This window comes from Molossus molossus, unplaced genomic scaffold (assembly GCF_014108415.1).
Source record: "Molossus molossus isolate mMolMol1 unplaced genomic scaffold, mMolMol1.p scaffold_m16_p_2, whole genome shotgun sequence".
NCBI lineage: Eukaryota > Metazoa > Chordata > Mammalia > Chiroptera > Molossidae > Molossus > Molossus molossus.
Genome location: NW_023425355.1, coordinates 117,590,475 through 117,605,071, shown reverse-complemented (window position 1 = coordinate 117,605,071; position 14,597 = coordinate 117,590,475). Strand labels below are relative to the sequence as shown.

The 14,597-nt window shown below is 39.0% G+C and overlaps 1 protein-coding gene across 1 annotated transcript in view; it reads left to right on the top strand.

Moving 5' to 3' along the window:
- LANCL3 (LanC like 3) overlaps nucleotides 1–14,597 on the top strand; it is a 101,348-nt gene that overhangs the window by 79,455 nt on the left and 7,296 nt on the right. The window contains exons 2-3 of the mRNA XM_036271315.1: nucleotides 6,488–6,611; nucleotides 9,010–9,207. Of these exons, the coding sequence (XP_036127208.1) occupies nucleotides 6,488–6,611; nucleotides 9,010–9,207 (322 nt within the window). The remainder of the gene's footprint in view (nucleotides 1–6,487; nucleotides 6,612–9,009; nucleotides 9,208–14,597) is intronic.

The window sequence follows — 14,597 nt, the reverse complement described above, 5'->3', positions numbered from 1 at the left end:
TATCTGGGACCAAATGTTTATAACCCTATTTCCCTGCTGAATCCCTTTAATGACTGGAAGATAATCATTACTAGAGCAACCCATCTCTCATTCTTCATCGCCCAGTATTATCATGGTCAGGGAGCATCAGAAAAACCAGATGGAAGGGACTTACTCATTCTGCATCAGCACACGTGCCCCATTTGGAGAGTAATTAAGAAAATAACAAACCTGGCCACATTGGCTAAGAGAGCTCTCCACTGGAGGTTGCAAATTTTGTTTTTCCTACACGTAGTATATTGGAAGAGAATCTCCCATTGTTGCCACTTCTCTTTTCTGGGTAATCCGATCATTTAAATGATGGTATGCAATGTTCTTGCCTGCTGCTCCCTTTTGCTTCCTTTAATGTCTTTGGGAACTTCCCGTAGTTCTTTTAGTTGAATTTCTCACTCTTCCCAAGATAAATTATCTGCTGCAACCAGCCCCTCTGTTCTCATAATTCCTTGCTACTTCAAGTGTGTTTCCACGTACCACCACCAGCAGCAGCATCACCTAGGAGCTTGTTAGAAATGTAGAATCCTGCTCCCACTTAAGACCTACTGAATCAGAATCTGCATTTTAACCAGGTGATTTGTGTGCACATTGCAATTTCAGAAGCATTGCCCTAATACACAGGACTTCCACATCATCCCACAGCTTAAAATGCTCTCTATTCCTACTTTCATTTAGACACTTCCCACTTGTCCTTTAAAGCATAGCTCATATCCCTTTCCCTTGGTGAAGTCCCCAATATTTACTCTCTGCACCTTACACCTGTATGTCATGACTTCTAGAAAATGCTGAATGTTTCATTTTTTATATGGCTCAGATGTTAACTTAAAGATTACATATTCCCTTAAAGTGCCTAGCCCAGGCTTTGCACATAATATGAATTGTTCGACTCATCAAAATCTGTTTCCTGCTTCAAAGCTTTCGCTTAACCCTACCTTGTCTCTGTAAACTCCTTCTGACTCACAGCAGCTACTCTGAGTTTTTGTCTTCTCAATACCTGAAGTAACTCTCAACCCATTCCAAAGATTTCCTGAAGCTTCACACTTCCTTGTAACCTAGTGGGTTCCAACCCAAGCACAACCCCAAAGAGGCTTCAAAAGTAAAAAATCTAATGAATTGTGAAAATTGACTTTGTACACAAAAATTTTCTAACTTTTTTTTTTTTTTTTGGAAATATTTGGACTGGGATTTAAAGAAAAAAAAATTAACTTTAGGGAGTGGAATTTTTTTTTTTTTTCCTGGTCCATCATGGTATCCACAGGAAACTCAGGATTGTCTCTGCTTTCTTGTGGGGAATGTCATGTACTGGTATCTCTTTTACTAACCCTAGAACCTGAGGCAGTAGACACATCTCAGAGGCTACCATCTTCCTAGGCAGGAGAGGGACACACGTCCTAACTACCTATAGATACCTAAACATCTGGGGAATTACAAGATCTCTTCTAAAGTTTGGCACAAGGGGGCATAGCAGGAATTTCACACTGACTTTTGACTTCCTGGTTTATTTTTCAAGTCAACTCTTCCCAACATGAATAGCCTTTAGATTCATCCTAACTCTATATATCCTTCAAGTCTATTGTTGTTGTTTTTTTAAATTAAATTAATTGGGTAACATTGGTTAATAAAGTTATATAGGTTTCAAGTGTGCAATTCTATGATACATCATTTGTATATTGTATTGTGTGTTTACCACTCAAAGTCAAATCACCTTCTGTCATCATATATTTGACCCCCCTTATCCTTTACTACTTTTCCCTACCCCCTTACCTCTGGCAACCATCATACTGTTGTCAGTGTATATGATTTTTTGTTTGTTTGCCTTGTTTGTTCACCTGTTACTTTCATTTTTATATCTCACATATGAGTGAGATCATATTGTTCTCGACTTTTTCTGTTTGATTTATTTCGCTTAGCATGATATTCTTGAGATCCAGCCATGTCACAAATGGCAGTACTTAGTCTTTTCTTATGGCTAAGTATTATTCCATCTTCTTTATCCAGTCCTCTGTTGAAGGGCACTTTGGTTGTTTCTATGTGTTGGCCACTGTGGATAATGCTGCAATAAACATAGGGGTGCATATATATTTGCAAGTAAATGTTTTCCTTTTTTTGTGTGTCGGTGTCCAGAAGAGGGGTTGCTGGGGAATATGGTGCCTCTATTCCTGATTTTTTGAGGAACTGCTATACTGTTTTCCACAGTAGCCGGACCTGTTTACATTCCCACCAGCAGTGAATGAGGGTTCCTTTTCCTCCACACCCTCTCCAATACTTGCCGTTACTTGTCTTGATATGGTATCAACTTTAAGTACTAAAATACCCAGGCCCTAACAACTCAAAAACCTTTCTCCTCAAAGCTATTATCCTTGGGTATCAAAATTCATTTTGATGTTCACTGGTAGTTAAATGGCTTGTTTCTTTCTCTGAGCAGAAACCTGTGCTACCACCAGAATGATGGGACAAAGAATGGGGGTGAAATAAATTGCTGGAGAAAAACACCTAAGTTAATGCCAGATTATTACTCTATTACATATGTGTTTGGCATGATATTGGAGTGACTTTCTGCATTCCATGTATATGGGCGGTCACATACTCAGGGCATGTTGGACTATTGCTTGATAATGTTGGCAGTGGTTGATATATAGCTAGCAAAGACTTACACTTCACAGTGCCTGTGGACAGGACACTTGCCCTAGAAAGGGGTCTGCAGTGAGGCAAGCTTTTGGTAGTTTGGTACATTTCATTCTAGTCCTTGACGAAGGTCATCTCTCCTTGGCATAGAGGTGATTCAATAACCTTCAGGTAGGGCCAAGAAACTGAGCATGGGCTTCATTGCCCTCTCATCTCTTCATACTTAGAGCCCAGCCCAACAGGAGTATTTCACAGCAAACATTTCTGAGGATCAGTGAAAGGAATTGGTTAAAATAATGAAAGTGTTTAAACCAAACTACCACAGACTTACTTTGCAGTTTTGCGATATCTTAATTTATTGTAATTCAATGTAAAATGTATTTAAAGAACTAAATCTATCTAAGATATTAACACATGCATAGGCCTTATGTGCTCCAAATGCAGGAGTAGGAATTTGGGTTTGTTTTGATAAAGGCCCGATGGTCAGGGAGCCCCTCTCTGCCATCCCCAGTCACTTTTTTCCCCCAGTGGCAATACTATTTCCTCATCCCCAGAGTCTTAGAGTGTTTTAAAAGCACGGAGGCCATCTTCTTGGAGGTAGTGTATGTGTTCTCATACATGTATTCCTGTGTGCTGGGAACAGGACATGGAGGGGTGTCTGAGAAAGCAGACAAGTGAGAGAACAAGAACAGGCCCCACCCCTCTCATCTCATCTCCTTTCTTCTTTCTCTACTGTTTGTTTGGGAGGAAGGGAAGAACACCCTCTTTCTCTCAATGCCCCCCCCACACACACTTTTAATGAGCACTATTTTCACTATTTACTGATCAGTAAACCCAAGGGTAGGTCTTGTCCCTTCCCAGATATAAAGAACTGCATACATAACTGGTCTTTATCATGCTGAACAAGCACAGTTTCTCTTTGTCTTCCACAGTGTTTCAGAGAGATAAGAGGAAACCACCCAGACATGATGTGTTGATAGGGGGGGTTTGAAATATAAACTCATTCTCTATTCTGAGCTGTGGATTAGGGATAGAAAGAATGGGAGGGCGCACCACATATAATCTAAGTTAATTTTTTTCTGGGTTAAAAACAAGCAAGTGGAGAGAGAGAGAGAGAGAGAGAGAGAGAGAGAGAGAGAGAGAGAGAAAGAGAAAGAGGAAGAGAAAGGAAGAGAGGAAGAGATATATGGATATATGAATACATGTTCAACTGAGGAAAGAATAAGCCAGTTTTCATTTATTGGCACGGGAGTTAAACAGGAAGAATATTATTTGAATTTTAATTCAAATGAGTACATACCCCCAAAATTTAGTGACCTTTTCCTATCACATAAACTACCTCTGTAACATGAATTCAAGACCAATATTGGCAGATGGGACCTACGTTCAGTTGAAGATCCAGATATAATAGATCCAGGAAAATATGGGATGGGAGCAGATTAGATATCTATTAAGTTCATGCCCTTCAAGGCTTTTATTAACATGTTTCTGAGACTGAGCCAGGATGGAGGAGTTGATATGAGACTGGTGATGCCAGGTATTATATAGAGTAAGAATAAATGTTAGATCAGTTGGTACTGATAAAGGCCTAAAGAGTGAGATGTTTTTCATAGCAAATTAAAATTTTGGTAGCATTTTGAATAGATGCAGAGTAAAAAATCATTTAGGAGAGATTTGTTTTTCAGCTAAGGAAAGACCTGAGATTGAGCCCTGAAATGATACTGGGAATGCATGGGAAGGTAGGGTGTTTGGGAATTTTAGGCAGAAAGGAGGAGTAAACACAAGAGACAAAATAGGTAGCAATAAAAGGAAATTTTAAGTCAAAATTCACAACATAATTGTTTCTGAGCAACCAGTTGGAAACCAAGGAGACAGTGAAATCTTAGTGAAGCTGAACAGTGCTTCATTGTCTGTGTGCTATACTCTTCATTCCTGTTCCTTTCCACCCCTAGGCTTATGAACTGTAATTGCTTTATTGTAGACTTTTGTCTAGTTCTCATCTCTAGTGCTGCATAATAAGTTCCCTGTAAGGAAAAAATGTGTCCTAGTCTTTCTAGAATTTCCCCCCCAACAACTAGTACAGGGCCTTATTGGGATAGTAGCTCAGTAAATGTTAATGAGCAGAATGGATTAATGAATAGCTTTCTTTTTATGTAGTTATTTTTCCAAAGTAAATACTAGATTTCAGGAGGCCAAAACCTGGATTATATTTACCTTTCTAATGTTGGATGAATCAGAGGAGCAAGTTATGAGTTAAGAAGTCATTAGTATTTCATTTCAAAATGAATTAGTGAGGCCCTGGTAATTGTGGTTTAGTTGGTTGGGTTTTGTCCTATACACCAAAACGTTCTCAGTAACATTCCCGGTCAGCACACATGCCCTGATTCTGGGCTCGATCCCTAGTCGGGGGTGTGCAGGAGGCAGTCGTGTTTCTCTTTCTTTCTCCTCCTCTCTTCCTCTCTCTGCAAAAATCAATACAATATATGTTTAAAGGAATTAGTGAGTCTAATGGCAGATATCAGGTAGGAAAATTTTGTCTTAGAAAAGAGGCCAAAATCCAATAGACTTTTCCCCCTTGATCCCAGATTCATTCATTCATGCCAACTGAACTTTAGGTGGTGTGTGTGTGTGTGTGTGTGTGTGTGTGTGTGTGTGTTTACTCTAACTGGTACTTTTCGTGTGCAGGTTTGCCTTTTGGGAAGATTGGCATTATGAGAGTAGAGGTCTTGTCTATCTTGTTTACTGTTGTGTCTCCAGCATCTAGAGTAGGCTTTCCTGGCATATAGTAGAGATTTAAGAAATAATTTTTGAAGGAAGGAAAGAGAAATGGAGGGGTGGGGTTAGAGGGAATAAGTGAAAGAGGGGAGGGAGGGCTCTGTTTTCCATGCCAATAAACATGGCACTCATTTACTCACTCATCAGTTACCAAAGACCCTCTGAGTTTCTGTGTTAGGAACCAGAGATACCAAAATGATGAGATGCCACAGTCTTTGCCCTCAAATAACTGATTGTTTAGTAGAGAGAGACATAATACACCAGGTGGTAAGTGCTATACCAAGGAGTTGTGGTGACATAGGAGTGTGCCAAAGGGAGCATCTGATCCACCCAGAGGAAGAGTAGGAAGCAAAAAACATCGAAAACCTAAGCATAATCCCATTAAACTCACTGGTGCTTTGTAGGCTTGAGAACATTTTAATCTTTATAGTCCTAAAAATGACTGTGAGTAGATTGAATAAAATATTGACAACTGAAAATCATTGCATTTTAACCATTCTCTATTCAGAGTCATTTTGTTATTAAAAGTTATTTTGCCTTGGTATTTATTGGACTTTGGTTTCATTCAGGAATACAAAAGGCCACAAGTAAGTCTGTCATGAAGCAGCTTATCAGAATTGTGGCTTTGTGATCACCATCTAAATGACACAAATTGAAGGCTCATTGTCTGGGACAGTCCTGCACTGTAGACCAGGAGTAACAGCTTTGTTAAACACTATTGGTTAGGACCAGTCTTTGTTCTTTTCTGAGCAATTTCTTGTTCCTGTGACAAGGATTAATGATATGACAACTGTAAGATGGTCTTTGCATTTTATAAAAGACTATAGCAGTAAATGTGTGTATTTCCCATCAAAATAGCAAATTTTCTGAAGAGGGTAGGATAAACAACAAGGAGAGAATCGGTGGTTTAAAAAAGAGTTATGATTGGCAAAGCTTATTTACACCTAGGAAAAGGATTTGGGGGATATGCTGATGGATGCATTAAGCAAGAAAATCCAGTGTCTAAGGGAAAAAGATCCTGATTTCACTTCTGCTTCTTGATTTTCTTACACAGGTGCTGACCCCAGCACAGATCAAATCAATCTGCCAAGCAATTCTGGACTCTGGGAAGCAGTATGCCATGAAAAAGAGGAAACCATTCCCCCTGATGTATTCTTACTATGGAACTGAATACTTGGGTGAGTGAAAGTGTTGACAAAAGATGAAGGGAGTCTCTAATATCATCACTGACAAAAGATTGGATGATTTATTTTTGAGATAACTTATCACTATTCATTTAAGTAGAAATACAATAAAATGTCATTAAAAACAAATAGTGATTGAGATTACAGATTACAATATAATATTTGTTTCCACAGTCTACCTGATATAAATGTTGCTATTTTATTTTTTATCTTGTTTTTATTAAAATCATTTATTTTTTGTTGATTTTAGAGAGAGAAGAAGGGAGAGGGAGAGATAGATAGAAACACTGATGAGAGAGAACATCCACTGGCTGCCTCCTGCATGCCCCCCACTGGGGATCAGATCAGGCCCACAACCTGGGCATGTGTCCTGACTGGGAATCAAACCAGTGACCTCTTGGTGCAGGCATCGACGCTGAACCACGGAGCCACACCAGCTGGGATAAATGTTGCTATTTTAACAGTTACTTTACTTATTCTAAATTGTGAGTTCATTGGTCTAATTTTGCTGAATTTGTCCAAAGTTTACACACTCACTGCAAGTAGTGCCTCTGTATAAGGAAACATGATTCAGCCACTGACATTCTCGGGTTTTAATATTAGTGGATTAATACAGACTGCTGAATAACAGTGACTTTTGAACTATGAGGCACATAAAGTGAAAAATTAGTTATTTCCCTTACCCCTGAGTATGACTTGCAAGGCCCTTTGTAGATCACCTGCCTCCTTCTCCAAACTCAAACTTTATCTCCTCCCCCACTGGTCTGTCCAGCATAGTCTACTACAAGCAAAATGTTCTCATATTTTTGTAACCTTTGTGCTTGTTTCATTTTTTTTAAACTTTTTTTCCTTTATTGATTTTAGAGAGGAAGTTTGAGGGAAAGAGAGATAAAAACATCGACAAAAGAGAACATCAATTGGTCGCCTCCTGCATGCCCCCCACTGGGGTTTGAGCCCACAACCTGGGAATGTGTCCTAACCAGGAAACGAACCGGAGACCTCTTGGTGCATGGGTCGACACACAACCACTGAGCCACACCAGCCGGACTGTGCCCATTTCTTTTACCTAGAATGTCTGGCTTCCCCCAACCCCTTCATCTGTCTGTAATACTTATGTCCAGACTTCAGGACTCTGCTCAAGCATCATTAGATCTATTGAGAAACTTTGTGCTTTGGGAAAATGGGTTTATTGAGCTTTCTCTAGAGAAAAGTTCATCAGTTCAGATTTTGGCTTGAAGCAAAATTGGGTCTTATCATGTTACCTTGCCACACTTCTGTTGGAGCCCTTATCACATTGGACTGTATAATTAGCGGCTTACCTGTTCAACTGCCTTAATGAACTCTGTGTACCTTCAGGGTAAGGCCTTTCTCTCATTTATCTTTGTGATCTCTGGATGTTTACCAAGAGTCTGTACGTAATTAGGGTACCAAAATGAATGAATAAATGGCTGATGAACAATGAGCTTATAGACCAGCAGTTCTCTGAAAGTTTTCTGAAAGAACCTTTAAGTTCCTATCTAACTTTCCTTAGAATCAGACCTTGAGACAAGGTGTAAATGGTTTATTTGGGAGACGATCCAAGAAAGTGTTGATAGAAGAATGAGAAAGTGAGACAGGGTAGACAAAGAAGTTAATAAAGGATGCAGTAATGAGCAATTGTGGATAACTGAGGCTCAGTTCCACTAGGGATTCTTAGAGATTTTATAGAACATGCATCAGAATTGTCCCACTCAGGTGGTAAAAAAGCTGGGGTATTTATCCACCTACTTACTCCCTACTTTGATCAATAGAGAAGGGATTTAGTCTGTTTTGTTCACTGATCTGGCTTCAGCACCTAAATGGTATCTGGCACATAGTAAGTGCTTAATTCTTATGTGTTAAATGAATGAGTGAGTGAATGAATGAATGAATGTTTAGGATACCAAGATCAAATTATTTTCAAGCACTTTAAGAGCATTTTCATAAAAGTTACCAATGTGTTAATTATAAAGTTTTAAAACAATATATTTTCCCTAAAACAGGGGTTTATTACTAAAAGTTTTTTTTAAAGGGATAGGTAATACATATTTTAGGCTTTTTGGGTTCTATGATCTCTATCACAAATACAACTTTGCCATTGTAGCACAAAAACAGCCATAGACAATAGACCAATGAATGAGAACAAAAATAGGCAGTGAACCAGATTTGGCCTGCAGGCTGTAATTTGCCGGCCCCTGCTCTAACCCATGTTCCCCAGAAGCCTAATTCTTTGGCAGCTCAACTATTATATCACTGTGTGTGCTTGCAAGTAATTTGCCATTTTAAAAATTTATACTGTCATTGTCTTTTCACTAAATTAAACTGGTTCTCCTCCCAATTGTGTGTGTAAATTATGCTTTGTTTGTCAATATAGGAGCAGCTCATGGACTGTCATCCATTCTTCAGATGCTTCTTTCTTACTATGAGCACATCAAGCCCTCAGATCAGGAGCTGGTATGGCAGAGTGTGGACTTCCTCATGGAGCAGGAACAGAACTGCAACTGGCCACCTGAGCTTGGTGAAGCCATTGAGAGAGAGAACGAGCTAGTGCACTGGTGCCACGGCGCCCCAGGTCTCATACTCATTATTATCTGAAAACATTGCCTTTCATCAGGCTTAGCCAAAGAAAGGTGCCATTTCTGAGACATGAGGTTATTTCTCATCGTATGTCATGACTACATGAGATAAAAAGGTCAATATGAAAATGTTTAAAGACAAGAAAGGCTTGATCTGTAAAGGATCTTCAGAAATGATCCTGTATTTTAAAAAATATATGACCTATATCTATTTGCTTATGAATCAAACTAGCACTGTCCAATAAAATATATTATGAGCCACATATGAAATCAAAATTTTAGGAGCCCCATTGAAACCATAAAAAAGGTGAAATTGATTTTAATAATATATATTACATAACCCAATATGACAAGATATTATTTCAACATGCAACTAATCTAAAAATTGAGCTATTTTACTTTTTTCATATTAATTATTTGAAATCCAGTATATGTTTTATACTTAAATTCCATTTTAATTCAGACTAGCCACATTGCAAGTTCTCTGTAGCTACGTTGGACAGTGCAGATCTGGAGCCTGGCATTTCAAAATGTAGTCCCTGGACTCGTGGCATAGGCAGCCTGAGAGCTTCTCAGAAACCTGGAATTTTAAGCCCCATCCAGACCCACTAAATCAGAATCCATGTTTTAATAAGATCCGTGGGTGATTGGTATGCATGTTAAAGTTTCAGATGCACTGTTCTACAATTCTTTTCCAAATGAGGATTTCCATCACCATCTAATAAAATGTGTAGAGAAATGAGAAGACATCTGCAGTGGACTCTCTGGAACTGAGCCTAGAAACTTATCAGACCCCATCTTTTCCTTTTTAAAAATCCCATTACACTGCTAATTAGGCCTTCAAAGAAGGGACAATTCAAAAGAAGTTAAATTCAAATAAATCAATTAATTTTGGTTGAATGGCCAGGTGAAAGATTTAAAATATCAAAGTAACACAAAATTTTTGGATTAGGCGTGGATTTAATTTTCAAGGCTACGCCTCAGTGCCATGAGCATAGCTATAAAATATATTTGGTTTTTCATTAGCTTGTTACCTGGTTTTAATTACCCCATTTACCCTCCTTACCTAATTAATGTTCTTTAATCCACCTATACTTTCATTTTTTCCATGGTGCAGTTTGAGTTGATTAATAATACAAGTCTTAGTCTATTGGCCATTATTTCTCTGCCTGCCACTTTTACCTAAGGAAGAGACTTCAAAGGCTCCTATATGTTCTTGTACCACTGCCAGAGCATTGTGTATTATGTCTAGGCTAATTCTGCCAGTTCTAATTTGAGCTCATTTCTTCTTGCTTTGAACTTTTGGGAGAAAAATAACAGTTATTAACCATTTTGATGTTACGCTCAACAATTCCATTTCCCATTCTCTTTCATCATTTTCAGTGATGGTCGCTGGATACCCTGTTAGTACCCCAGGATCCTTGAATTTTAGAGATGTTCCAAGTTAAATACAGAATATTTTAAAAGAACTTACTTGTACTAGTAAAAGCCCTGTAAAGAAACGGAACATAATCTAGTAAAATGAGTGGATCAGTTAATTGATGTGTGTCTTGAAGGGTACTTATTCTATCCTTTTTGTACCCCATACTCCATCTGTCTGTGTAAATCATGTACCATGACAGTATAGTATAAGATTCATCACCTTGGAGACTTTATTTGTCCTCATGTATCATTCATGTTCAGTATCTTGGTAAAATAAAACATAGGTTGCAAAGCAAAACCATTCAACCCATGTGTTCCCTGGACTACCAAAAATAAACCGATTTACAAATGAATAAAGAACCAAATGGGGCCCATTATTTCGGCCAACCTGCACTCCCACCTCAAGGGTGTTGGTCTTCCTTTTAAAAGTAATTATAAGTCTGGTAAATGCAGGTCAAAGCCCATCTGAAGTTGACAATAGTAAACTCTCTAAAAATTATAACCAAGAAATGACCTAGAAAAATAATTTTTACTTGTTTGAGGAAAGTATTTTTTTGAGAGTAGATTTATGAACAGCACAGATGGTTTGGGACAGCAGACTGATTCTCTGATTTAAAACCTGCCAGAGATAATCCACAATGTGGAACTTCATCATTGATACTTTATTTTCTCCTATAATTGTTTCCTATTGAATTTCTTTCAACCCACCTCTATAGGTGACTGCCTTAGTTATCATTTATACAGTGTAGAAATAGTTCCTGACACTGGGTTGTATTTGTAGCTCTGACGCTAACCAGCTACCTTGTGACCTTGAGAAAATAACTTTGCTTCTTTTGTGCCTATTTCTTCCTCTGTGAAATGAGTACATTGGGATGGAGTAGTGAAACTCAATATTTTTATCACCACAGACCCCTTTTATTCTGTGGGCCTTTGCCATCCCTGAGGGATATATCCCAAAAGATTTACAGACACCACATATATAAATACCCAATGCGATGTATACCTTTTCTCACTAAATGCAATGAAGTATAGCAGGCAGATTCATATGAACTCGTCAGAGCCTTAATGATTCTGAAATACAGGACAGAAGTCATTTAAAAATCATTAAAACAAATGCTGTGGCTAAAATAAACTCTAGATTGCATTATGTTGCACCATCACTGTGGTAACACTGACAGTGCATTTCCTTTCCTCTGTGTGAAACACAGGTGTGGCTGTTTTTTTGTTTTTTTTTTTAATCATTCCACAAGGGCTCCTGGGTAGGTAACTTTGAATAGAGAACAAGGGCATGTGCAGTAAAAATGTCACTAAGCTTTGTAGTGCACACTGTGCAATGCATGACTCCGTGAAATTACTGATCTCAGAATGGACCTGCCTGATGATCCTCAGTATGTTGAAACTGTATGCACCAAGTGTGGCTGTCACAAGGCTGTGCTAGATTGAATGTTTTTAAAGATTTAGTCTCTAAAACCATAGTTCTTAAGTAATAATTTCTTTCACCAATTATCTTTGGCAAAGGCATATATTGTTGCTGACTCAGGTTTTTTAACATCAATGCTCCTTAGCATTCCCATGATGAAATGACACAGTTCCCATCAAAATCAAAGCCAACATTCTTTCCTTTTAGATTAACCAGTATTATTGTGGATTTCATTAGGTATGGTTAGAAGACAATAGATTTAAAAGAGTTTCAAGGTCCCTTCCATGTACCATTCTGTGATCCAGATTGCAGGAAGAGGACTTTTCTCTCTTGCCAGAACCATAGGATCAATACCTATTAGCTGCCTGGGGTTAATGGCCTGGTATAGCAGCACTTGGATCATCTCAGCACTTCTCCCTTCCACATCTCTCACCTCTGCTTAGCGTTGGCCTGTGCTGGGGTGAGAAATGAGACATTATAGGGTCAGCAGATACTTTTGAACCCTTTGCCACATCTCAAACACCATGCCACAAACTAGAGGAGCAAAAGTGAACAAGATAGGGGTCCCGCCCTTGGGTAGTTTGCACCATACTAGGGGAGGCAGACATGTACACAGATAATTTTAATATGATACTGTATAAGTGCTAAGGTTTGTATGGGGAGTGATGGGAGCTCAAAGAAGGGATTCCTGGTGTTCCTTCAGGTTCAGGGAAGGCTTCCTGTAGGAGGTGACACCTGAGATAAGTTGGCCAGGCCAAGAAAGGTGGGAAATTTGTTACAATAAAGTCAATCAGAGGCATGGGACCACATAGTGAAGGAAGGGGAACTGGTTTTATTGAAGTGAAAAACTTTAAGTAGGGAATAGAGGAGAAATGGAAGGAGAACAGAGAAGGAGCTGGGTCACAAAGAGCGTTCTGTGTCTCTCCTGGAGACTAGCTCCACCTGGATTTGAGGGGAAGCTAAGAAGCACAGATTACACCACAGAATTGGCTTGTCTTGAGGCAGGGGGCTGATCTTTTGTCAGTCATTGGTGGAAATCTGCTAGGGTTTGGATACATAGCCTATCCCCCCGCTTGGCTGAGGGCAAATCTCCCAAGAAGAAAGCAACTGTGAAATTTGTTATCAGCCAACTCATAGCAACTGGGAATGGGGCACCTGCTGGCAAGGTCAAGGGGATCCAGCAGAGCACCAAGGGCCTTCAATTCACTTGGCTAATTTCTCCTCATTCTTTGGTACTCAGGCTAGATGGTGTCACTCCCCCTTGTGGGCCTTTCCTACCTCCAAGTGTGGGTGAGCAGCCTTCCTCTGTGCTTCCACATAGTCTAATTAATGCCTCCAGTTAGGCTGTAAACACTATAAAGGCAGGGACTTTTTAAAACCTTAGCACCTGCTACTGTGCCTGGCATATAGTAGGTATTCAATTAATATCTAAAAAGCCATCAAATCCTGTGAGCTGTCTCTTTTGTTAGCCTCTTTGCCATCCTTCTGCCAACATAGCTACCCCATTGCCCTTCTTTAGCTCTCTCTTGACACCAGTGTGGGACATTTTGTCTATAATACTGATCACACCATTAAAAATAAAAAGCAACCAATCCACAACAAAACACTCCCACTGGTTGGTTCCCTGTTGCCCAAAGAATACAGTCCAAATTTCCTAATTGGAGTTGTAAAACCATCCCTAATGTGAACCCAATCTACCCTTCCACTCCATTGTCCTTTTGGTTAGAACACTGCCCCACTGGTCTTCATGTAGCTTCTTTTTCCAGGCTCTGAATCTTTGCCTTTGCTAATGTTGATGCCTAAAATGCTGTCTCTCCCTAACCTTGGGCCTGGAGTTTCCAAGCATCCTACAAAGTCCTGAAGAAAGCCCTACTTCACTTGACTGTCTCCCTCAGAGAACATCCACTTTTCTGATTCCTCTATAATTTACAGCACTGTTCATTTTATTGTCCAAAAGCATCATGGACTACATGTCCTATTGTATGTCAGTCACATGTATATAATTTTCTCTCACTCTCTAGGCACTGCCTTCCTGAAGGGCAAAAATCATGTTTAGCACTTATCTTATATCACCCAGTGCCAAGACTTGCTACATAATTTGGAGGGCCCAGTACAAAATGAAAAGTAGCCCTCTTTTAAAATAATGATTAAGAATTTCAAGATGGCAACAGCAGAGCATTAAACACAGCATCAGTCCCTTGTGACACTTTATGGATCGCATGCCCATGAAACCAGCCATGCCTAGGGCTATGCATACAGTTAATAATCAATGAATACTTTCAAATGAATGGATAAAGTGAACAAATATATATATAATTTATATAATTAAATAAATTCATTTCTTTTAAAATCATCCTTTAGTTGGTGAGAGATACTTTGTTCCTAAAACTGAAGGGAGACAATGCTATAGATGACCATTTTCAGTGGTTGACTGGAAAGCATTGACTGAAGAGAGCCTGTATGTAACTGTTAATTATAGGAAGTATTAAAGGATACATTTTAAAAGAGAAAAAAGTCATGAGTCATACACATATAAAATAAACA